At 36.9% G+C, this 27,207-nt stretch overlaps 1 protein-coding gene across 1 annotated transcript; it reads left to right on the top strand.

Moving 5' to 3' along the window:
- Nucleotides 1-1,834: 1,834 nt before the first annotated feature.
- Nucleotides 1,835-6,307, top strand: LOC127456184 (hepatocyte nuclear factor 3-gamma-like). Its single transcript, XM_051724551.1, has 2 exons — nucleotides 1,835-2,305; nucleotides 3,704-6,307. Exons 1-2 carry the CDS (start codon nucleotides 2,234-2,236, stop codon nucleotides 4,955-4,957), a joined length of 1,326 nt encoding a protein of 441 aa, XP_051580511.1. The 5' UTR covers nucleotides 1,835-2,233; the 3' UTR covers nucleotides 4,958-6,307.
- The last annotated feature ends 20,900 nt before the right edge of the window (nucleotides 6,308-27,207 follow it).

Below are 27,207 nucleotides of genomic sequence, written 5' to 3'. Positions count from 1 at the left end.
ATCACCTTTTTATAGGCCCATATATGTTCTGATTTAACCCTTAAATACATGAGAATTTCACTCTTAGGTATATATGTAACACTCTTACATATGCAGGTGTTTAGAGACCCGGCACTTATATCTATCACAAATGGATCTACTAAATGCCCAGATAGTGTCAAATTTTCAACATATTTTCAAGACCATTAGAAAATATTAAAGTAAAATACATTATTTTTTATTATTATTATTATTATTTTTTTCATATATCAAAGACAAAATGCAACAAATCATGAGAAATCTAGAACAGGATTCATTACTTTCACACTGAAATTTCCTGAGACGCAACTGTCTGTCAAACACATATTGAGCTCAGCTACACATAACACATAAGATACACATAAGTATTTTCTCAGGCACTTATTGAGTGTAAATAGATGCACGACATACATTATTTCAGTAGTACACCCAAATGACAATAGTCATATCATACTATTCAAGTGTTGTACTTGCTATAGTTTACTTCCACAATGTTTCTTTATCAAATAGCAATGATCAAATATACACTACCGTTCAAAAGTTTGGGGTCACTTGCCTGAAATGTTTCTCATGATCTTAAACATCTTTTGATCTGAAGGCGTATGCTTAAAAGTTTGAAATTAGTTTTGTAGACAAAAACACAATTGTGCCAACATATTAATTTATTTCATTATAAGACTAAAATTTTATAAAAAATATAAAATAAAAAAAGTTTTTGAAATGGATAACTTGGACCGAATAATTAAGAAAAGCAGCCAATAAGAGCCCAACATTGATGGGAACTCCTTCAATACTGTTTAAAAAGCATCCCAGGGTGATACCTCAAGAAGTTGGTTGAGAAAATGTCAAGAGTTCATGTCTGCAAATTCTAGGCAAAGGATGACTACTTTCAAGATGCTAAAATATAACACAGTGTTGATTTATTTTGGCTTTTTTTAGTCACAACACAATTCCCATAGTTTAATTTCTATTATTCCATAGTTGTGATGACTTTATTATTCTAAAATGTGAAATAAAGAAAGAAAGAAAGAAAGAAAGAAAGAAAGAAAGAAAGAATGAGTAAGTGACCCTAAACTTTTGAATGGTAGTGTAAATTAAGTCAATCACTGAAACAACATGTTATTTCCTGAGTAAGAAATAACATGTATAATATGTGCACGCCTATGGAATATTGATAAATAACCATTGTTGTTAATTCATGGTTGCACAGAAAATCAATGTGATAGCATTTGTTTGAATAAAGTACTAATTTCTCCTGTAATAAACAAAAATAGATATCCAGTGATAGTAAACATATAGATATAAAATAATAATAAAAATATTATTTGTGCAAAAAAAAAAAAAAAAATGACACTAGTAAATACCTAGGCTCTCTAATGACCCTATACATTTGTAGTACTTTATACCATTTTTAATTTAATTGTATTATTTATTTATTTATTTTTGCAATTTTGCCTTTGTGTGTGTGTGTGTGTGTGTTAGGTACAGGGGGTGGAATGAGGTCCCGGGTCACTGAAGACCCGAGGTACAGTATGCGTTTAAGATTTAAACAGAGGCCTGTCGCCTTTTTCACATCCTACCTCCTCTGCATTTCATTCCATGTACTATTTTAAGGCCCGAAGTTGTCTGGGATGACATTTGAGACGGACGTCTCCGCTGGCCAATATACAGAACACCAGGGGGCAAGAGAGACCGTTCGGGATCTCTTCCTGGGTCCCGGGACACTATTCAAATGGACTCTTGGGGCGGTCCCTTACCTGCGTGCATTTTAAAGCCTGGAGGTTACACTTTCTTACTGTACTTACCCATAGCGACCTGACAGAGTCACACCACGGGCCACGTCTCCGAGGCAGCTTCAGTTTGGACCTTTTTTTCAGGATTATTTGAAAATGTTTAGGACCTACCGCTCCTGCCACACAAAAGTGAGTGAACTAACTGATCATGAGAACACAACAAATTGATCCACGGGACTGAAGAAAAGAGAATCCTTTTAAACCAAGAAAAGAAAGAAAAAAACTTTTGTATTACATGCTGTTGAATTACGTGGATTGTGTGGCTTTGGAATCATAAAGTTTGTCGTTTTGTGGGACATTTTTGTTTTTAATCAACACCCCCCCCCCCCTCCCCCCCAAAAAAAGAGAGGACATTTTTAAAACTGCAGAGTTTGCTCTCCTGTCACTATTCTGTTTCTTTTGAGTTACAACTTTATTCGGGGATGTTGAGCTCTGTGAAGATGGAATCTCATGAAATTCCTGAATGGAATTCTTTCTACAGCGAGGCAAGTGAGGTAAGTTTGGAAAAGTCTTCAGTATTGTTATATGTAAGCTATAATAAATGTTTCTATTATAGACAGATAGATAGATAGATAGATAGATAGATAGATGTTTCGGGGTTTTTTTTCAGCTTTGGTTAAAACCATTGTTTCAGTTATTTAAGGAAAATTAGGTTTTGGAAAAAAGGTTATTTTTATTTTTTTTTAGTTCAAATCAGAATATTTATTCAAATTATGTACGTTTTTTCACCCAAAAATAGCATTAGAATTTTTTTAAATTATTTTTTTAAATGCTTAATAACCAGAATTAAATACTAGGCGTTTAAAAATAAATAAATAAACGTAAAACATCATGGTTTTAAATATTACAATTTTGATGTAATATCTGCACACAGCATTATTTTATTAGAACATAATTAAGAGATTTTAATTCCACGCTATAGTCTCTTCCACACATTCTACACGTTAATAAGTCCAATAGAACACTTTCTCTGTCCGATTTGTCACTGAAATTATTCATAAAACGCATTTACAAACTTACTTCGTTCAACATTTGCGAATTTATATCCAAAATGTGTTATTGCTCCGCATCCGCATTTTGTCATAGCAAACTTATCGCCTGAATGAATTTATTTACGCCTATTTTATTCTTTTTGTTTGATTTCACTTTTCAGATTTTTGGGATTCTAAGTTTCTAAAACGGAGCAGTTTTCCGTATGCGGTGCCATTTTAACTAATAATTAGTTTTAATACTTAAAAACGAAATGAAAATAAACGTTACAAAATTTTAGGGAAACTGCTGAGCCTGAAAATCTAAAACAATACCCATGAAACTCATTTATAGGCTAATAATAAATGAATAAAAAAAAATAATAAAAAAACTTAAATGGTAAATAGACTTTTGTATTAAAACTATTTTGCCACCAAGTTAGAATATATTGCAGCTATTTATTATTTAGAAGTCTCATGTGAAACGCTGTAGTATTTTATCTATCTGTCTCTGTGTGTGTGTGTGTGTGTGTGTGTGTGGGTGGGTAGGCGGGGGGGGGGGGGGTTGGGGTGGATGTCCCCACAAGGATAGTAAAACCTGAGATCACCTACACTGTGGGGACGAAATGGCATATTAAAAGATGTTTTTTTGAAAATGTAAAAATGCAAAAAGGTTTCTGTGAGGGTTAGGTTTAGGGGTAGGGTTAGGGTCAGGGGATAGAATCTATAGTTTGTACAATATAAAAATCATTATGTCTATGGAGGGTCCTAATAAGGATAGCTAAACCAACATGTGTGTGTGTGTGTGTGTGTGTGTGTGTTTATATACTGTAAGATTTTGTTTTATAGTTAGTTACAAAATTGTTAACGAGTTGATGATGTATTTATGGGGAAACATTAATGCCCTCTATTATTTACTTTTAGATGTACTCCTCTCCAAGCGCCATGAACACAATGAGCAGCTTGAACAGCTACATAAATCTAAACTCGGCCTGTTCCACAACCAGCATGAATATGGGCTACCCCAGTGCAGGTCTCAACAGCAGCCCATTGACCAGCATGGGTGGAGGCCCCAACCACATGAGCCTGTCCCCAGTAGGCTCCTCTTTGAACCCCAGTTCTCTGACCCAGCTGGGCTCTTCTGCCTCCTCCCTGGGTTCCCTCTCCCATTACCAGAGCATGGGTCAGCCCATGTCCCAGATCAGCTACCCCTCTCCTACCTCCCTAAACCGGACTAAGGAGGTGCCAAAGCCTTACCGTCGCTCTCTGACCCACGCCAAGCCACCATACTCCTACATATCCCTCATAACAATGGCTATTCAGCAGTCCAACAGTAAGATGCTAACACTCAATGAAATTTACCAGTGGATCATGGATCTGTTCCCATACTACCGCGAGAACCAGCAGCGCTGGCAAAACTCAATCCGCCACTCTCTGTCTTTCAACGACTGCTTCGTCAAAGTGGCACGTTCGCCCGACAAGCCTGGCAAGGGCTCCTACTGGGCGCTGCATCCCAATTCAGGGAATATGTTTGAGAATGGCTGCTACCTGCGTCGCCAGAAGCGCTTCAAGATCGAGGATAAATCTGGAAAGAAGAGCACGACAAAGTCTCAGGAGGGTGGCTGTACCAAAGGTGGGCATGGAGGGGAGGGACTGCAGGAAGAGCACAGTCCTGCCACGGGCTCAGAGGGTGCAGATTCAGCACACTCTGACAGCTCTCATCCTGGATCAGCCTCGGAGGAGCAGCAGAGGAATCTGGTGCAGCTGGATTGCCCATCTCAGCCACCCAGCCTTTCACACAGTTCACCAGTGAACATTCAATCTTCAGTATCCTCTTCCATGGCCCCTTCTAGCTCTCACCTGCACTCTCAGGGTATGGGTGGAAGCCCCCATCTGCTGGCCAGCCCAATGCAACATCTGGATCTGCAGAATGACCCACTAAAGTCCATGGACCCCCACTACAATTTCAACCATCCATTCTCCATCACAAATATAATGTCCAATGAACAGAAGATGGACCTCAAGTCATACCAGGATCAGGTGATGGCATACAACAGCTACACAGCATCTTCCCCTCTGGCCACCAAACAGATCTATGACAGTGCAGGCCCATCTGGCATTGACTCCGGTGCCTACTACCAGACCCTCTACAGCAGGTCTGTCCTCAATGCATCATAATGTGTCTACCAAACAAACCAAGCCATTTGAACTCTATAGACTCTTAATGGCTGTCTATTTAGACAGGATTTCCTACATCTTCACAGCATAGAACTTCTGAAGAAAAAGAAAAAAAGGCTATTTCTTTCAGAAACTAATTGAATTATTTTTTTCTGAATTAGCTAAATTCATATATTCAGGAACTAAACTTTTGGTTTTGGATGTAACCCAGAAGATGTATACAAATGATGCCATGTGTATATACTGTTTGCATATGTTTGGGGAGCAGGAGTCAGGCATTTATTTATGAAGGGAAGAATTTAATATATCTTTTATGAATTTGTGATGTGAAGTTACATTAAACAATTATGAGAGGACATAGATTGCGGAAATGTTTGAGTTCAGGTTACTGCTGTGAGCAGGTGTTACTGTGTTACAGGTAAAGTCTCATGTTGCGTTACAGCGAAATGCATGTTCAGTTTAAGCGCACTAACACAGTGCACAACTTTTCCCTTAGGAGAGTGCGTACCCTTCTGCTTTTCCCTTAGAGAAGCTGAAGAAATTACTTTTTTACACTTCGCCATGAAAGAAGTCATTTTGTATATTCTGTGCTTCAGTGAATATGTATTTGTTAAGTATATACAGTATAAAGGTAAAAGTTTCGACGAAGACAGATAAAACTGTGTTAAATCAGATGATTATTTCCCCCCACATTATAGGCAATAATATTCACAAAAACGATGTCAAATACTTTAAGTTTGCATCAGTTCCACTGTTATTCCAGTGTGCCACCAAGTCTGCAAAGTTCAGCTTTAGCGGTTACTTAAACATCAACAGACAATGCACTAAGGGCCATTTCCATACAATACTTTGCACTAGTGACCTCTCTGTTCTACACTACTGGGGAGGGGTGAGATCGTTTTGTTACAGCAATGCTTTGTAACTACCTTTTTATCAGAAAATTATGCAAACCCTGATGAAATTGCCATGATGTGTTGTTGTGAGGCCTCTATAACCTCCTTCCAAAATCTTAAGCCAATTTTAATTAAAAACTTCATGTTAAGCCATCATGTTGTAAACAAATTCTTGCAAATTGTTTTGAATTTTGTAAGAAAGCAGGTCAGAATATGTTCTTGTACTGTTTAGTTTGAAAAGACTATGTTTATTTAAACCCAGCTTTTTGTCCGTTGGGCTTAGAAGATAAGTGTCTTAATATATATCTATATATTGCTCTATGTGGTTGATTGTTTCATGGTATGTTCTTAATGTTGTTATGTTCTTTTCATATTAAACAAAAAACAAAACAAAAAACTGAGTTCTTTAAATTATACAATACATATTCTTGAAATATAACTGACAGTATTAAAAAGATTTTCATATGACGCCTATTTATTAAACAGAAGTCATTTTCAAGCAAATTATACACTGATAAATCTAAACTCAGAAATGACTTAAACTTTCCTACTCAATCAATCAGTCTACCAAATCTAGAATCAGCAATGATTCTTAGAACAGTTTAAGCACCAACTCGCAGTTTAACCGAAGGGCACACATAGTAATAAGCTATACGTCATCTCTGTTCATTACAGAGCTGGAGAGTAATGCAGAATTGTAGGATCTGGATATAATTTTGCTGATTTGATTAATCAGCTTTGAATTATTTACAGCAATTTAGATTTAGTATGGAAACTGAGAGCAAGTTGAGTCCAAAGCTGTAGCATATCTAGAGTGCATTAGAGTAAATTTGAGTAATAGGGTAAATTGGGCCACTGGGGTTCTAAATACAATTATTATTTAATTATTTATTTTTATACACAATTTACAATCATATTTAATCAAACAACACACTGATGTGGCTAGTTGTCACCTTTTTCTCCAATATTTCTTAGTGTAGGTTCACCTTTGGAAGTCAGTTTCTGTTTAGGCATATACCTTAAAATCTGGGTTGTCTGTATGGGGTAAGCCACAATATAACCTGCCATTAAACAGCCTATTATAGGCTTTTTGGCTAAATTTAAACAGTAAAAAAAAAAGGCAACATACAAAAATATCTCTTGTATTTGCTAACTGTATTCAGTTACAACATACAAAACATATTTGACAACTTTCCCTAACTTGACCCTTGTCCTGAGAACCCTGTTCAGCCTTTTAGTTAAAATCTACCTTTAGTTGATTCTTGCTTGAATGCCAGTGTGGTTTTATTGTGTTCACCTGTTTATCCAACAGCTATGACAAAAATGGTGATATTGTAATTTTAGTTTGGCACATAGAATTAATTTAGTTTGAAAGCAACAAATAAAACCATTGTATTTGGACTTCTTTGCTCTATAAAATCTTATAGTTACGGAGATATAGCCCTTGTAACTCCCCTGTGTGACAACTAGCCCGGGTCTCCCCTACTCCACTATTTTACTCATTTTTAATAGTGTTTAAAGAACAGTAAAGATGACAAGAGCAATATAACAACCACCTTGCAGACATGTTCCATCTGTCATGATAATAACATTTGATAGTAATCATTTATAGACCCAAGAGCATCCGCCAATAATGAATAACTAGTTCATATATACCTCAAGACACCAAATCATTTTTGTAATAATTGTTGGACAAGCGTTTTATAGTGTTCTTTTGATTTTTGTGTGAAATGTCCCACCCAGTCTATCTCTTTTTCTCTCCCCCTCTTTCTCTCAAGCCGTGGTTCAGCTGTGTTTTTTGCGGAGGGCTGTGAAACCATTCTCTCTTGTCACGTTGCTCTGTAAAGCTTTTTCAAAGGCAGAGCAGATTGCATGCAAAAGTAAGGGAAGGATAAATGCGAGACACAGCTAGAGAACGAGAGAATGTAAAGTAGACTCTGCCCTGGGTCTCCTGGTGGGAATCTATAGTAGCTATTTCTTCATGAGAAACACAAAGGGACCTTGCTGCTGGGACACTAACCTGATAAGATAGCCAATACTGAACTGATATGGTTTCCAGGGTGACACAATGGCAAATTAGGGACAAGGAACAGAGGGCCCTTCCCATCATGACTAAATTGGAACTTACCCAATTAAGAACTTGGGCTGTTTCAATTTTAAGGGAAAGTTCACCCAAAAATGCAAATTGTTTTTTCATTTACTCGCCCTCATGTTGTCCCAACCCCTTATGACTTTCAAAATAAGTTGTTGGGCAGAATGTTAGCCTCAGTCACCATTCACTTACATTACATTTCTTTTATTTTTATTAAATAAAAGTGAATGGTGACTGAGGCTGTCAATCCCTAACATATACCAAACAATGTTTCATGATCATGAACCATATCAGAACCACTTTATTAAATAGTCCACTACAAATAGTAGTCATACAATAGTAGAACCTGTGTTCCTAAAGTGGGACAGGTGCCATTAGTGATGCTGATATTGGGAAAAAAAAACATGCGTGACACTTGTGACGTTGGCACTTTTACAGGACAGCGAGAAGGTGAGCAATAACTTCTGTTCTTTCAGACACAACACCAGGACCTGATAAGAAACTTTCGTTAGAAGACCATAAATGAGTATGAAATCACTTTCATCTCCACATTTCTGATCAGCTCTTAGATTTGTTTGTTAATCCATATTTCTGTCTTCCCATTTCACTCTTTCTTTCTCTATCCAACCTTACCACCTTTTAACATTTTCACATGCTTTGAGGCAGAGTTCACCAAAAAATTAAAACTGGGTGTCCTCTCTGAGTGTTTTTCTGTCGGGACCACAGTTCAGAGACATCATTTAGTAATCCTTGCTGGTACTGTTCACTTCAAGCACTGAATGTTTGAAAAATTAATTCGATGGAAGTGAATGGTGACTGGGGCTGCCATTCTTCCTTACATTTCCACTGAATAAAGAAAGTAAATGAAGACAGAATTTTCATTTTTGAATGAACTATCCCTTTAAGCATGTTTGTGATAGGTAAAAGGAGGTAAAGATGGAAGGAACGAGAAAGAGAGAAACACAGAGAAGGAAATAGGAAACTAAGGAAAAAGAGAGACCTAAAAAAACGTGCCTGGATCTCCCAGAAGATGTGCTATGCAAATGACAGGTGGAGCATCCTTAACTGTATCCTGTAGGAGGGGTGTGCTTTGTTGACTTTTATTAGTGTTCTTTAAAGAAGCGCTGAAATGGGTCTCACAGTGCACCAACCTGTTCATGCCACAGGCAATTTCTTGGGTGTCAGGTTTTTAATATAAGGTGTGCTTCAGGGCAGATGGGTTTAGACTTCCCTTTTTTTCCTTTTATTTTTTATGAGTGCTGATATTTGAGTCATTTGCGCTGATAAATGGACCATTTACATATTAGTCATTTTCAGTTTGAATTATTTACAATGCAATCATAATTATATTCGGTCACACTTTATTTGACAGTTTTCATGTTACTGTGTATTTAAATTAATAAGTTATACTACTTAACTCTATGTACTTTATGTGTAATTATTTTATGGAGCTGATTGTACTTAAATATTGTTATTGTTATTGTTATTGTTATTGTTATTACCATGGTAATGTTGTGGGGTGTAGTCTGATAACAAAGTAATTAGCTACTGTAATCTAATTACTTTTTAGTCAAAGTTAGTGTAACACATTGCATTTGAAATGATTGTAATCAGCTTATAATTACAAACTTTTAATAAAGTTAATTACTTTTACAAACATTACTTGGGCTCCACATATTTCAAAAATAAAATGATTCTTGCTGACTTGCATGTGACAATGACCATGGAGAAAATACAGACATTGTTTTGTATTCTTTGAGCTGAAAACAAAAACTTTATTTATAAGAAATGTAACTAGCAATGTGATTTCTTTTCAATTAAGTAATCAGCAAGGTAATTTGATTACAATTTTAGATAATTTGTCATTTGAAGTGGATTACTATTTTGGAGTAAATACCCAACACTGGTAATTAGAAAAAATGCATTGTGTAATAAGTTATACAGACACTAAAATGATTACCTTACATTTATTACAGTAATATTTGCAATTCTGACTATGCAGTTACATCTTCATTTATATGAAACTTAAAGTTTCCCATAACAGTACATGTAAGGCACAAACTGTTGTTCTGGCTCTTGCAGTTTACAGTTTCTTATTATTCAAAGTACAACAATGTGTTCGGTTTATTTCTTTTATATTCATATTTAAATCCATAAACTATTTTCGAGGATGTCTTACTGTCACTCCAACAGGGTTCAGTAAAGAAACAAAGCCAGCAAAAGAACATAAACAAGAGCGGGAAAAAGGAGAGAGCCAGAGACAAAGAGAGAGAGAGAGAGAGAGAGAGAGAGAGAAAGAGAGAGCATGTGTCATAGAGAGCATTCATAGGGTGCAGGTTAGAGGTAGATAAAGGCTGGACTTTGCTCTGTGGCATGCTGTGGGTGAAGGTAAAATGGCTGCTGATTAGGCCAGACAGAGACAACGGCAGCCGAACTGCTTGATTAAATTTTCCTTTCAGAGAGAGGCAGATTGATCTTGGCTTGATCACTGTGTCAACAAAACAGAGGCCTGTGTGTTCCTGTCACTGTGCAGTCCTTATAGCCGCAGTCAAATGCAGTCTGTCAATGTATCAGTTCATTAGAGCTATTACAGTTGATGCTTACATGCTTGAATCCTTCACATAGTTGTTTCAGTGTTAATTACCTTTTTAAGACTACAGTGAATATATTTTTTTCTGTTTGTGTGCCAGATTAAAGAATTCCTGCATTCTCTTTTTCTATTGAAAGGAAAATGCATGGTGAAAACTGGCTGTCAAGTTCAGTTTTAATTTTGCTTGGTTTATTTAAACCACACTATTGATTTGTGGGCTCTCTATCGACATATGTGGTTGAAACATAAAATAGCAAGTGATTTGCGGAGCAACATTTCAACATTGTTTTTTATAAAGATATTGTATTTCTTTATAAAAACAACATATTTTTCAGATATACAGTACATCTCATATACATGTATGTGTGTGTGTGTGTGTGTGTGTGTGTGTTAGGTCAATATACAGTTCTGTATATATTCGGTATGCATTTGAACCCGGGTGCCCAATCTCACTAAACGCAAACTACACCAGTAGACTAACACATTTAACACATATACTAGTTAAAATAGTACTTTGTTTTCTTTAAGTTATGCCTTATTTCACCTAGGATGACATGTGAGCCAGGACTGCCACTGAAAAAAAAAAAGAAATAGGTGCTTGACACCCTTGGTTGAAGAACTCTTCTTTAGTGTTGAAGAGAAGAATTTTGGAAGGTCTAAAATTCACATAAACTAGACAGGGATGTGTGTGTGTGTGTGTGTGTGTGTGTGTGTGTGTCCTTGCTCTGGTGATTTACGAGGCCATGGATAGTGGCTGTCAAGTCAGGCTGTGTTGTCTTTTGGTCTAGTCGAGACTGACACTTTCTTCCTGATCTGTCCCCTAACATATCCACATGGACCCCAGATGTACATAGACATTCCTGCTGAATTCATTCCCATAGCATTCAAACACATAGCCTTCAAACCCTCAGACCTCACCTTTGTCCTCCAAAGACCCTCAGGATCAAATAACTGTCTCAGATAGATAAGTACCCTTCCAAAAGCCAGACTTAAAGATTCAATATATAATTTATCTGCGCTCAATTGTCTTAGACGTTGTATAAGAATTGCTACTCAATTTGATCAAAAGAGCGCAACAGTTTGCAACAGGTCCAGAAATACCGTAAAAATTGAATTAATTTTCTCCATAGAGAAAATGTTTTTTTATGATAATGAATAAGCCTTTCAAGACTGACCAATCTTAAGCTCAGAGATTGTTAAGCAATGATATATGCTTTTATAGAAGCCACAAATCAAGTATAATTTCAACTTGATCACACTGTCAATTCGGCAACAGTAGCTCGAAAGTTCTGCAGCTGAAATTGGTCTATGCTGACTGAAATACTAACCACTGTCCCCTGAGGCTGCAGCTGAAAGTGTTGTTGAACATATGGACATGTGTGAGCTCCAGTTTCTGTTTGAAATGTCAACAGAGTGGCACCAAAAGCTTATTGTATTTTTAGTAGTACATGATTTTATTCCGTATATTCAGTCTACCTCCAAAATCAAACCCCAACTTTAAAACCTAACCGTCAGTGGAATAAAAATGTAATTTCAGAGCGAAAATGCAATCTGTGAATCATGCTCAGCATTGTTTGTGTGAACGCGATTACTTCTAAGTTGCTGTTAACATGAACACATGAGTGCAGAAACGTACACTATGCAAGTACGTGAACGCAGACGCATCTTGCAATGCAAGCTCAATTTCGCGTGTTGTTGCATTCTGAAATGTGTCAGACTGCAGTTTATAACTTAACGCAACTACACATTGCATTTTCAACATTGATCCAAGAGGCGCTATAGCGAGATAAGTGTGAACTGCCGGCTTCTACGGTGAGTTTTTCCTTTCAACTTAACTACTGTCATGGCGGAGCAACAGTTTGAAAAGAATATTGCTAAGTAAATTAAAGTCAATATATTTATAGCAACTTACCTTGACTTAAGTCGTGTCAATAAAGCTCAATAGAAGTTGCCCATCCACATGAAGCATTGTGAATGACGTTAACTGAGTCTCTCTACACTCTCAATTAACTATATTTTTTAGATATTTATTAAGATAAAGTATTATGAAATATATTTAGCAAAAAGCTATTATATTGTTTAAATTTAGAATCAATGACTGTAAGTCAATATTTTTACTGAGATATTGGTCCCCTACACTTCCTTAAGTAATAAAATCTTGCACCTCGGAGTGATAATGTGTTGTAGAGTAAGCTGAGGTTAGTGGGTCTGAACTGAAAGAGTGGAGTTTGACCAGAAGACTGCAGATGAATGGATGTCAGTCATAACACAAACATAAAAATATGGCAGACTGATAATGAGGCAGGTGCAGACTCATTGTCTTGAATAATCTACTGTAGAAAGACACACCCTCTTTTCCATGCTCAAGCTCAGTGCATCCAGGCAAACAGTGGAATTATTGGTGACACAAGCTCCGGCCCTCACATATGACCTCATCCATACTATGAATAGTCATTGTTGCGATTCAATCAATTATTTATCATGTTCATTGCTATACTTTAACTTGCCTCTGCATTTCTTTAGAATGTCGTAGAAGCATGTTTCATATGCAGTAACAATACAATTACCTAACACTTAAATAACCATTAAATGGCCAATTGCAACTTTTATAATACTGCATGTGCATTTTCGTGTACTTTGGTAAGAATGCATCTGCTAAGAAATTAAATGATAAAAGACAGTCTCTTTTCAGTATCCTTCTACAAAAAGTACATTGTTTATCGCCTTTACATGGTCATTACAGAAGTACACTGTAAAATAAATACAAAAAATATGTTTGATACTTTTTTCAGATAAGCTAAAATGTAGTATCTACATTAACCAATTTTAAATAAAGTCAGATATACTTTTTTTAATTGACTGAATCAGCCTGACTGCATTACACATCGCACCATCTAAAGTCATTTTTAAGGGTCAGATCAGGTAGAAATAACTTTATAATATATAATTGTACATTTCCTCAAACATTATCTTATCACATTTCTTTGAATATACTTTGTAACATATATCCCAAAGCTTTTCCCCATAGCCTTCTATATTGTACGTGCATTACTCTAAACACAGTTTTTTGCTTGTTTTTACAAACTGACAGATGAATTAGATTATTTTCTGTTGTGATAGCTTTTCACTGATGCTGTTGATAGAGCTTAACATGTATAACCAGGAACATTCCTTTAACCCTAAAATGCATTTGCGACTTTTTCCCCCTAAAATGTACTTGTGGGTTGAAAAAGATGCAGGTGAAATATAGATACCTTTTTTTTAACTACTTGTTTTTTCAAGGAAAAGTAACTGTAATGATAATTTTATTAACAATTTACATTTTAAAATGCTTGTTATATCTTTTATTGAAAATTAAGTGTAAAAAAGGCTGTATAGCATATGTATGGGCATGTTTGGTGGTAACATCCGAAATACCTCAACAACCCTACCAACACAAACACATACATATACTGTAAGTACAATAGACTTGGATAAACAAAAATGTTACCAAATAGTTTTTACAAACTTGTAAAATGACAACCTTATGCAATCTATATTGCTATTTTACTCAATATTGCTACTCCATACAGCAATATTTGTTCTTTGGAGTGGTGAGGTGCACTGAAAAAATAAAAGTTCCAGGTTCAAACCTACTAAGAAGTAGTCCAGGAGCTATTACCATTGTGTCCTTGCTTTGAACTAGGCATCTAACCTCAGGTTGCTCCAGGGGGACTGTCCCTGTAAGTATATGGACTTTGGATAAAAGCATTGGCAGAATGTCAACTTGCATTCTACACTTAAATACAGTATGAATATAATCATGGTATTTGACATATATTTAGTTATATAACAGATGGAAAATGAAAACAATCAATGCATCAAAAGCATAATACCAGTTTTAAATACACTGATTTCCATAGGAAACACAAATAGGTCATGTAGGACCCACATAAGCATTCTAGGGCTAGCAATGCAAACTCTATAACAATTTAAAATATATTTAACTAAATGTTAAAAAAGTCAGTTCATATGGTCATTGAGGAATACCTTGAGTGTCTGATGAAAAGTAACTTTTCATGTAAACCACTTCATGTAAACATCAAAGTAGATGGTTGTGCAAATTGTGACCCAATTAACTTAATATAATTTAACACTGTAAAAAGTGAAAAGGACATTTAAGAGCAATTTCTACTAGAGGTCGACCGATAGTGGATTTTGCCGAAACCGATAATCACTGATAACGATTAATCGCTTGATAGTTGTTGTTTTTTTAATCGATTTATAAAATGATGAAACATTTCTTAGTCTTTCCTCACAATGACAGGCACAGACATTGAGGCTACAAAAGTCCAAAATGGATAAAACCCCAAAAGCAGTTTAGTGTGCAGCCAAAGTTCCAATAATACCCAGAAAAATTCAGATTTGGTGCATAACTCTGGACTTTTAACTATAAACAAGCCCAAAATACAACCGGGACTTGGTTCCGTTACAATGCTCTATATGTTAGTAATTACCAAAAGAAGCTTTTTATAGCCTATAAAAATACCAGATGAAGAGTTCTGTATATACAGTATAAGTGTATATATTATCAGTCGCTAGTGTGCATCTTGAGGCCAGGATAGTGAGGTTTACACACTGCACAGCTAACTACCAGCTGACTACCATTGCACTCACCCCCCTAAACCTCACTCCCATCCGGGTCACAGCACCACTGTAACCGGTCCTGTAACCGCTCCAAGCGGGATTTGAACTGGCATCTCTGGCATGGAAGGCGGGCGCGCTAACGAGGAGGCTAAAGACTACAGCCTCTAGCGTCAGTCGCTTCTTGAAGCCAGGGGAGTGTGGTTTTCACACTGAAAAGCTACCTACCAGCTGGCTACCATTACAATTACACTGGGGAAAGTGCAAATAGCTCACAAAATTCACTCAAAGTTTTTAGGAATCTACCAATTTGTCAAAATATGCTGTTTATCTCTTAATCTATATTTGTAGCTTACTATGACAGTGAAGCACTTATACAGGAAAGCCACCTCTGCAATTGCTTCCTTTTTTTTTTTTTTTTTTTGGAGTGTTTGTTGTTGCTGTTTTTTTGTTTGTTTGTTTTTAACTCGTTTGAAAGCAGCTTCTCATTTGCACACATGTCCCGAGGGAACTGGAAAGAGACACTGCAGTCATTGCAGTGCTCCATCTAGTCTCTGGCAATTGACTGAAGTGTTGCCTGTGGCCACAACTGTAGCTCATGACAATTATATTTTAAACATAGCCATGTATTACACCTCGCTGCCTCTCAGTACTCTGATAAGATGCTCAGATAAGTGTCTCTGCATGAATTCAGGTGAAAGTGTCTTTTTAAATGTTTTTAAAGGGACAGTTCACCCAGAAATTAAAATTCTGTTATAATTTTCTCACCCTCATGTTATTCCAAACCCACATGACTTTCTTCCATGTAACACAATAGGAGATGTTAGGTAGTATGTTAGTCTCAGTTAGCATTCACTTTTTATTGCATATTCTTAAAGGTGCACTCAGTAACTTTTGTCTTTGTGTCATCTTGGACTTACACTGACACCTAGCCGCTTGGATGCAGCATCATTTGAAATCAGTAGTTTTCAGTTTCAGATGCCAATTTAGAATTGAGTATTCATAGTCAGCCATGATTACTTTAATCAATGAGTGAAAGTGTCAAATAACAGGATGGATACTGAGATTAAGCGAGTAGAATTCAGCTAGTCATGTGATTCCAACATGGCCGCCCCCATGTGTGGACCCACTCCATGTAGATCAAAACAGCTTTTATAAGATTTCCTACATATATTGCAAAATTACAATTTATGTCTTTAGGAGTTAAACTTTTTTAATGAGGAAAAAATTACTGAGTGCACCTTTAACATACAATAAAAGCGAATGGTTACTGAGGATATCATTCTGTCTAACATCCATTTTTGTGTTCCACAGAAGATTGAAAGTCGTACGGGGTTAGAACGACATGAGGGTGAGTAAATGATGACAGAATTTTCATTTTTGGGTGAACTATTCCTTTAAGTGTCGGCAAGTCCTCAACCCCCACCGACCCCCCACCCCCAGCTTCCTAGCCCCTGCCACAGTCCCGTTACTGGGGGGTGTTGGTTGTGGGGGGGTCTTGTTTTCGTACCCCGCTGATTTCAGGGTCCCCTCGTTTGCACCAATTAGCAATGACAGGAATCCAGCTGGGCCAAATTAATGGTCCACCTGCACCCTCCTCTCCTTATAGCAGCGCAAGGGTCTAAAAACAACACCCGCGTGTAAGAAAGAGAGAATCACATCATTCACTAGGCATAGCACTGGAATGCGTCGAGTACTTCCCTTCCTCATACACTTACACATTCTCTCATGTCTCCTCTCATTCACACATGAGCTTACATCTGTACATTCCACTCAGTCATGCATATACATTCACATCTCCGCATGTGAACATTGCCAGCTACTGTATATTTGTCTAACAATAAATTAACCCTCAGGTAGAAACATATGTTCTTGAGGCTCAACAAAAACTCGAATAGATGATATTCTGTTTGAAAAACTCACAACGTCTGGTACACTACTTCATAACCCTCTGAATGTAATATTTAAGAAATAAGGTAAAAGAGGCTTTGCTCTACTGAGAATAGTCACAGCTACAGTAAAGGACGTTGTTTGGCACAGGGATAGGATAGTGTGTTACCCTTTATCCTCTCCTCCCGTGCTGTTTCCATCTATCTGTTTTTAGGCTGCTGAGGTCCATAAACAGCTGTGGCTGGAGGGGAGGAGAAATGGGGAAAAAGGGAGAGTGGCAGAGAAATGAATAGAGGTAATGTCCAGTGCCTCTCACTGCCACTAAAGCTGTTGCTCATTTACTGAGCATGACACACACATTTAATGTGTTTTAATCCACATAAAAACACTTCTTGCATTTTCAAAAAGAAATGTGAGCAGTGCTTGTGTGTATAAAATGTGTCACAATGATGTGTTCTAGGTGGTTGCCGGGGTGCTGCTATGCAATTGCTAAGGTGTTCTGAGTGAATGCTGGCATGTTGTTATTCAGTTTCTTTGATGTTCTAAGATTTTGCTAGGTGGTTCTGGGTGAAAATACCATAAATATAATTGCTTAGAAAGCTAATAGCACATCTCTCCTCAACAAGCCACATGATTCAAAGTTTCATCCATGTCTGTAGCACAACAAAGTTTAATACTTTTTCAAATCCCTTTAGGGGTTGTTCAGATCCCTAACCTAAACCTAAACAGTAGTAAGAGTTACATGTAGCTAAATCGGAAAAGCATGGTGCTAGTTACTTCAGTGTCATGGGTTTGATTTAGCACACGTACTGACAAGAAAATATATAGGGGAGAGCGGGTCACAAACTAACACTTTTTGGTTTTCTTAAGTTTGTGTAAATGCACTTGGGGTTCAAAGAATTTTTATTTTTTAACATTCATTTTACACATGTCCATATGAAAGCTTAAAATCCCACTCTAACAACTGTATCTGATTTAATTAAAATAAATGGAAGATAAACTAAAGTATTACAATGCATTCAGAAAATATTCAGACCCCTTCATTTGTTTCACATTTTGTCATGTTGCAGCCTTATTCTAAAATGCTTTAAATAATTTTTTTCACATCAATCTACACCCCATACTCCATAATGACAAAGCAAAAACCAGATTTGGATAACTTTTCACATTTATTAAAAAGAAAAACTGAAATATCACATTGACATAAGTATTCAGACCCTTTGCTATGACACTTGAAATTTAGCTCAGTTGCATCCCATTTCTCTAGATCATCTTTGAGATATTTCTACACTTTGATTGGAGTCTACCTGTGGCAAATGCAATTGATTTGACATGATTTGGAAAGGCATACACCTGTCTATATAAGGTCTCACAGCTGAAAATGCATATCAGAGCAAAAATCAAGCCATGAGGTTAAAGGAACTGCCTGCAGAGCTCAGAGACAGGATTGTGTTGAGGCAAAGATCTAGGGGAGGCTACAAAATTTTTTGGCTGCATTGAAGGTTCCCAAGGGCACAGTGGCCTCCATAATTCTTAAAAGAAAGAAGTTTTGGAACAACCAGGCCTCTTCCTAGAGCTGGCCGCCCTGCCAAACAGAGCAATCGGGGGAGAAGGGCCTTGCTAAGAGAGGTGACCAAGAACCCGATGGTCACTCTGGTTGAGCTCCAGAGATCATGTGTGGAGATGGGAGAAACTTGCAGAAGGACAACCATCACTGCAACACTCCACCGATCTGGGCTTTAAGGCAGAGTGGCCAGACAGAAGCCTCTCCTCAGTGCAAGACATGCAAAAAAAAAGCACCTAAAGGACTCTCAAACTGTGAGAAACAAGATTCTCTGGTCTGATGAAACAAAGATTGAACTGTTTGGCCTCAATTCCAAGTGTCATGTCTGGAGGAAACCAGGCATCGATCATCACCTGCACAATACCATCCCAGCAGTGAGGGGTGTTTTTCAGCAGTAGGGACTGGGGGGACTGGTCAGGGTTGAAGGAAAGCTGAACGCAGCAAAATACAGAGATATCTTTAATGAAAACCTGGTCCAGAGTGCTCAGGACCTCAGACTGGGCTGACGGTTCACCTTCCAACAGGACAATGATCCTAAGAACACAGCCAAGACAACGCAAGAGTGGCTTAGGGAAAACTCTGTGAATGTCCTTGAGTGGTCCAGCCAAAGACTGGACTTGAACCCAATCGAACATCTCTGGAGAGACCTGAAAATAGCTGTCAACCGACAGTCCCCATCCAACCTGACAGAGCTTGAGAGGATCTGCAGAGAAGAATGGCAGAAAATCCCCAAATCCAAGTGTGCAAAGCTTGTCGTATCATACCCAATAAGACTTGAGGCTGTAATCACTGCCAAAGGTGCTTCAACGAAGTACTGAGTTAAGGGTCTGAATATTTATGTCAATGTGCTATTTCAGTTTTTTTCTTTTTAATAAATTTGCAAAGATAGAAAAATCAGTTTTTTTCTTTGTCATTATGGGGTATGGAGTGTAGACTGAAGTGAAAAAATAAATAATTTAAAGCATTTTAGCATAAGGCTGCAATATAACAAAATGTGAAAAAATGAAGGGGTCTGAATACTTTCTGAATGCACAGTATGTCAAAAAAAGCAATTTATTGCCTTAGTCATATACACTCACTGAGCTCTTTATTAGGAACACTATTGTCCTAATAAAATGCCCGACGTGGTCTTCTGCTGTTGTAGCCCATCCGCCTTAAGGTTTGACATGTTGTGCAATCTGAGATGCTATTCTGCTCACTACAATTGTACAGAGCGGTTATCTGAGTTACTGTAGCCATTCTGTCAACTCAATCCAGTATAACCATTCTACGCTGACTGCTCTCATCAACAAGGCATTTCTGTGCACAGAACTGCTGCTCACTTGATGTTTTTTGTTTTTGGCACCATTCTGAGTAAATTCTACAGACTATTGTGTGTGAAAATCCCAGGAGATCAGCAGTTACAGAAATACTCAAACCAGCCCGTCTGGCACCAACAATCATGCCACGGTGGAAATCACTGAGATCACATTCCCCCCCCCCCCCCCATTTTGATGGTTGATGTGAACATTAACCTAATCTCCTGACCCATATCTGCAGTATTTTATGCATTGCACTGCTGCCACATGATTGGCTGATAAGATAAATGCATGAATAAGTCGGTGTACAGCTGTTCCTAATAAAGTGCTCTGTAAGTGTATAATATAGCGATAATTTTGACACTTGACAATGAATACAAAACAAAGCCAGAGCATTGGCCGAAATAATGCATAAATTGGTAATACAACACACACACACACACACACACACACACACACACACACACACACACAAGGGGAATAATGTAAATTACATATATGACTGGATGGAACTGCATATGGTTTGTTCTAATTGGGGCACGTTGTAATGCTGTGTTATGAGGACTTAAACAAGGCTAGTCACTTCTGTTGACTAGTTAAGAATTAAAAGACTATGCAAGATGCTAGCTAACAGATTGGAGATTAAAATAATATCAAATTTGCCTCATTTTAAATAGACTTAAAACAGAGATGAAAATTAACTTTTGTGTAAATTTACTTTTGCTGCTGAACAATGAAGATTTGCTTATATCTTCCAAAGTTTTTTTACTTTTGCCACAATTTTTCTCTACACAGTGTTGATATGGCAACAAGTAAACAAATGAAGTTTCATTTTACCAGTGAGAGTGGAAACATTTAAACCATGTGTTACAACTAGCCCTGCGTTAGTTTGTGCCCTGCTTTCCCCTACATTGAATGCTCCATTCTAAAGTCACTTTGAATAAAAGCATCTGCCAAATGTATAAATGAAGTAGTGATTCTAGCTTAGAATTCATCACTGGTTTCCAAGTTATGTTTTGGCTCCAAGGGAGTTTTCAGATTCTCACTGTTCTTGGGTCAACAACACTTGTCGTATAATAGGAAGACACCTTAATAAATAGTTATAGCACATGGCAGAGATTTGTTGATTTTTGTTTTCCATTTGTTGACAGATGAACAGCAGAGCAGTGTTCAGTGTATCGTCAGTCCCTGTACTTATGGCAGTGGAGAATGTGTTCTCCTAAGAGCATCCCCTCCTCACCATCATCATCAATGGGGCCTTCTTCTCAATGAAGTCTGCTCTTAAAATACCTTTTCTCCACCCCACCTCTTCCCCTCTCCCTCTCTCACAACCCACTGTCTAAATAAACAACTTGAGAGTCTTTTTTGAATGTTCCCAACATGCTCATTTTAAGTCTGCCTGCTGCACGCTTCACAGGTGATATTTATAAACACCTCAAAAGGTGCTTTTTTCTTGAAAGGTTGAAGGTATCTGACCAACCAAATGAGAGTCTTTCTATGCCCCTCTCTCTCTCTGTCTCTTTCTCTCTTTTGCATTCATGCCAGATAGAACCAAACCACTGGGGCAACTTTCCTGGCTCTGCAGGACCCTGGACAATCACTTCTTTCATTGAGGGCAAAAAATTCGGCCCCTGGCTCCATCCTAGCAGTTAGGCCGCAGGGAGAATTTCGCTACCTTTCACTCTCTCCAGTGCCCGCCTTCACAAAGCTACCTTTTACAGGTTTATATTTAGCCCCCTTCTTCACCGCTGTTCATTTCTAAGGTGCGGGTAGTTGTGTCGAGTAAAATTAAAAACATTTCTAAATGGTGAGGCTCATAAAAAACGTTTGGAAAAAGGTGGAGAGTATGAGAGGGGAAAACAGGGGCCAGAAATGATGGTTTTCCTCAGTAGTTCCCGTAAATGAGTTGTGTACTTTATTCAAATGAAGGCACCGTTAATGCCAAAAAAAAAAGTTAAACAGAGAAATGTAAGAGAGAAAAAAGAGCAAAGGTTAATTGAGGAGCAGGACTAGTGGATGTTTTGTATCCTGAATGGATCTTATGGTGATGAAAAAGAGAATGTTGAAACTATCACTCTTTCAGTCATGAGCCATCTAAAACACAGTGGTTCTCAGCAGGTTATGTTTCAGATTTTACAGTGGAACATTAAGTGGCAACCCAACACAATACCAAAATTGTTTATCGTATAAAAATAATCAAATATTTCCTTAAAACCAAACATTGAAATGTATTAATATTATTAATACTGTATATCTTAAATTAAACCTAATAATAATCTCAGCAGCCAGCAATTCACGCCACAAAACACATGGTGGTCGGTACAAACCATGTTTATCCTTGTTTCAAGCATGTTGTATGTAATCTGATTACAAAGCAATTAGCTACTATATTTTAATTAATTACTTCTATTCTATTCTGTTCTTAATTACTTTAATCAAAAAGTAGTGTACATTACATTTAAAATTATTGTAATCAGATTACAGTTACTGACTTTCAGTTAAGGTAATTAATTTTAAGTACATTAATTTGGTTAAATATTTCTAAAATAATATAATTGATGTACTGTATAACACATTTAAAATTTAAATGTGCATATGCACATCTGTTTGCTTTCCGACAAATCAACCAGTAATCTGATTACAATTTCAGAGAAATAATTACTTAAATACTTTTTGAGTAACTTACCTAATACTAATTGCAAGCAGACTGTTCTAACTGTGAATTCGGTGACAGAAGGTTGAAAGTTCTGCTGCTGAAATCGGTCTGTGCTTACAGAAATTTGAGCCGCTTCCCCCAGTGGCCAAAGCTGGAAGTGTTCTTGAGGTAAAATGTCCACAGGGTGGTGCCAAAAGCGAGTTTTAAATTATTAAATGATTTAAATTTAGTTGTAAATTATGTCATACAGTTAAAAGTAATGCATATTTTATTAACCTTACCGCCTAACCCAAATCCCAACCCTAAACGTCAATGGGATAAAAATGTAATTTTTGAGTGACAATGCAACCTCTGAATCACGCATAGCATTGTTTATGTAAATGTGATTACTTCCTGGTTTCCATGGAACCAGAACTCGTGTCTCAGAGATTGCTTGAGCAACTCAGTAGTGCCACAGGAAACGGTCAACATGATTGAAATGATGCAAAAATATCTGCTGGGGGATGGTGCTTGTCAGTAATTTGGCAAAAAGGGGTCGATTTCAGGTTGCATTCTGAAGCAGCATGTCGATTATGTTGTTGCAAGTGATTAAACATAGTCGCAGTTATATTTTCTTTTCCCTTGCAGAGTTTTATTCATGGTGTTCAAGGATGAAGGTATGTGACACAACCTGTCCATGTTAGCATGGCTAGTTTCTCCCAAGAGACAGATGGATTTTGCGCCAAATACAGTAGAGTTTGTTTGGACACAGAGCCTTTGACATTAACAACAAAAGTCTTTCTCCTCCCTTTTAAACGTGTAAAACACTTTTATTATTTTTCTATCCAGACTACTATGCATGACAATACGGTTGCAATTTATTATTTACTTGGCATTGTTTTTCCCTGCTGTCTGCAACTCTGTCCCTGTTTTCGGGTTGAGAACTTTTTTAAGATATAGACTGCATTCCTTAAAAGTGTAAAGCGCTGCAGTATATGAGTGAGACCATCCATTCTTTGTAGACTGTCAGACATTGTGTTACACTGATTCTTTCAGGTGTCTTCAGACAGTGGGGAAACCTGTGGAGCTGTAGTGTTAGCATTAGGACAGCTGTGCTCTTCTCTGTTCTTTTTTCTGCATCTCAGAGCTGTCTTGCATCCTGGTGTCACGTAGGACTTTTTTTTTCCAGGAACTTGCGAGGATTTTCACTGAGCTAACAATGTGTGCTCATTCATGACTCATGGCTGCTTAAACTTCACACAACCTTTTAGCCTTCTTCTCTTGCTCTCTCTCTTTCGTTACCACATCACCTGCTCTTTCTCTTACTATTTGTCTCTTTTTCAAGTTTGCCATTAGTGTCATTAATTCTTTTAAATATATTTTTTGTTTAATTTGAGGCACTCAGTAGCAAGTAAAATATATATTCATGAGCAGAACTATATATTCCACTTTTATTCCTCAGCAGACCATTATTGTGGCTTACTGACTTAATATATCTCAGATAACCCCGCCCCCAAACAATACATAGTAGGATCAATAAACAAACTGTCATGATTGCTGACATTACTGAGTTATTGTCATTGTTATAGCTGTGAGAAGGAGTACTGAGGGGCATTGTAGTCCACCCTGTGAAGTGCTGTCAAAAAAAGTGTATATGTACAATAAAAAATAAAAAATGTTTTTGTTGTGATTCTATGTTAATCATGTTAACAAAATTACTGACGAAAATTATTCGGGTATTTTGATTTCATTAACAATAACAAAGACGAAACGTAAAAACATAATGGCGATAATTAAAGCCATTTTAATGATTTTGAGTAAGGTACGTAATTGCTTTAGTGCAATGGACATGAATGATACCTCATTTCTTGTGGCTTGTTGAGGAAAGGTGGGCTATTTTCTAAGCGATCATACTTGGAGGATGATAAAACAGGCAAACAAAATCCCATAGACTTACACTGAAGGAAGTACCTAAGCCATATCTTGGGACTAAAATCTCTGAGACTTGGAGTTGGGCTCTTGATCCACCTAGCAACACCCTAGCAACCTCGCAGGACACCTTAGCAACAACATAGCAACCACCATTGTGGTGGCGAGTGTTGTACAAGCACCACTCACATTTTCTTTAGAAATGTTAACACTGTGTTCAATAATTATTATTATCATTACTATTATTGTATACATCATTAATATATTTGTATAATTATTATCATATTATTATATAATTATATTTGTCAAGTGATCAAAAGGAAATGTGGCTGAGGAAGAAAACATTTGAGAAAAACAAGAAAGAATGCATGATTTATATCATAAGAGCACAAAAAACACAGGTTCCCATCCATCGAATGGGTGCGGTGTGGTTGACACCTTTGCCTGAGTGTGAGTTTGCGTGTGAGTCTGCCTGGATAGTGTATGTCCACTGTAATGTGGCACACACTGGTCTGTTCTGTTTGGCTCTCAAAATGCTTTCATTCGTCCGGTGACCGGGGGGAGACGGAATTAGTGATACGGCGGGTGATTTTTCACTGCTCCGGGTCCTCTGCTCCAAACCAAATAAATAACACCGACCCATTTACTGTTCTCTCTCTCTCTATCTCTCATACAGGCATTCCACTGTGAAAAAAATTCCTTTCCTACTCTGCAACATAAATAGGTCAACAAATAGGAAAAGATAAATAGCATTTTAATCCGTCGGTTGAACCCCTGTGGGTCAGTTCAGCTTAGCAAATTTACCCAGGGCCTCCGTACCTTAGCTGCCCTGACCCTAACTTTCCATAATCACACTTAGAGGAAGTATTCTTACCTGTCTAGAGAACTAATGACCGGAGAACTGCCATCTATGCCAAGCTGCCTTCTTGCCATTAGTTTTAAACGATCACGAATAAGACAGAACTATATTTAGCTGCCACTGGTGTCACTATAGTCTCTCGGAGAGAAAGGGTGTGTATTTTGTAGTGCTTTCAGTCGACTGAAATTGTTAATCGCGACTATTTGCAGATTTTGAAAGTGCTTGACTCTAAATATACTTTTTTCCTGTCATGCATTTGCATTTATTTCCTTCTTAGGAAAGAAAACAAACCAATATGTAACAATATAATGCTTTATTAACATTTTCCAAACAAAGCCTTCCATAGTATAAAGATAGAAATGCACTAAAATACTATCAATTCAAGTAACAATAAACATTTCCCAAAGTGTAATTGGCAGTTTGACTAATTGAAAGAACTAGTCTCTCTATAGGTTGTATATTCATTGCAATGTGAATGAAATATCTTAAACTCTCATTCTCCACAGTATTAATCAGCCGGCAGACAAGTCAAGTGTAGCTTTGAACTCCACATGAAAAGCGCTTGCAGACAAAAACGTCTGACTCTGCATTTTGGTGATAGTTAAGACTTAGCGTGCTTCTGTGGTAATTAAAATGTGCCTTACTTAGGCTGAAAAATTATTGATTCTTGTCACGAGTTCCATCTAGGGTTGGTTGGTACAACAAATAGCATTAAGAGCTCCTTTCCCCATCACTTTATCACTGACATTCAGTGGTGGAAAATGTACTCAATTTCCATACTTAAGTAAAAGTACAGATACCACACAAATGTGTTACTTAAGTAAAAACAAAAGTCATCCATTAAAATACTACTTAAGTAAAAAGTACCTGGTTTTAAAAATACTTAAGAATCAAAAAGTAAAAGTACTACAAATTCAAATCCATTCATCTTATAAAATGTGACCCTTTCATGTTGTTATTTTTAAAGCCATACAATTCTGTCTTATATAGTTAATATTTGATACAATAAATATTAACATTTATAGTTAAAAATTTATCTTCAATTTTCAAATGCTTGTTTTACTTTTGTTTAATTTTATTTAGTTAGTTTATTTGTATTTAATTTTTTTCTAGAGGAAAAAAATCCTATATAGGGACCTGAGATGCACTTGTTTTACTTTAGTTTTGTTTTATTTATTTAGTTTATTTACATTTTCTTTTTTCTAGGGACAAAAGCCTATATAGTGACCTGAGATGCAAATTACATGTGCTTTAATCTCTATGTACAATGCATCTTTTTATTTTATTTTTTGCTGAAATTATGTTCTTGTACTGTCCCTTTACAAATACGTTTAAAAAAATAGTTTTGTATGCAATAAGTAAAGCTTAGTCGCAGGTGGATAAGGACTGTGCATTGTATTCAGAAATAAGCTATAGTTCATGGAAATGAACAGAATATAATAATTCAAACAATAATATCAATAATTGTATTATGTATAAATTCAACATATTTACTTATTCTCTCCCTGAGCAATTTTGAGTTCAAGCTACCTTTTTAAAAAAGTTACTACACTACAAGCTATTAACAACAGGGCCTAACAACACTGAAGTACTATCTTTATTAAAAAATATAATTATCTGTGTAAATAAATGTAAACACATTCATGTAAATAAATTAATTGAAAACAGTGGTGAACAGCAGCATTTAACTAAATATTCAGCAACAAATAAGTGAAATAATGAGAAGAGTATTTTGCATGACACTTAAATGAATCGAACTCCCCAATGCTTGACGTAAGAGGGAGAGGACAGTTTAGGAGAGCTTCATATAAATGAATCATCCAAACGAACCGATTCACTGAAATGATTCGGACTTTCTAGATTCATATGAAAGAGCT

Source organism: Myxocyprinus asiaticus, chromosome 18 (assembly GCF_019703515.2).
Source record: "Myxocyprinus asiaticus isolate MX2 ecotype Aquarium Trade chromosome 18, UBuf_Myxa_2, whole genome shotgun sequence".
Classification (NCBI taxonomy): domain Eukaryota; kingdom Metazoa; phylum Chordata; class Actinopteri; order Cypriniformes; family Catostomidae; genus Myxocyprinus; species Myxocyprinus asiaticus.
The sequence above is the reverse complement of the archived record's forward strand: the minus strand, read 5'-3'. Positions and strand labels throughout refer to the sequence as shown.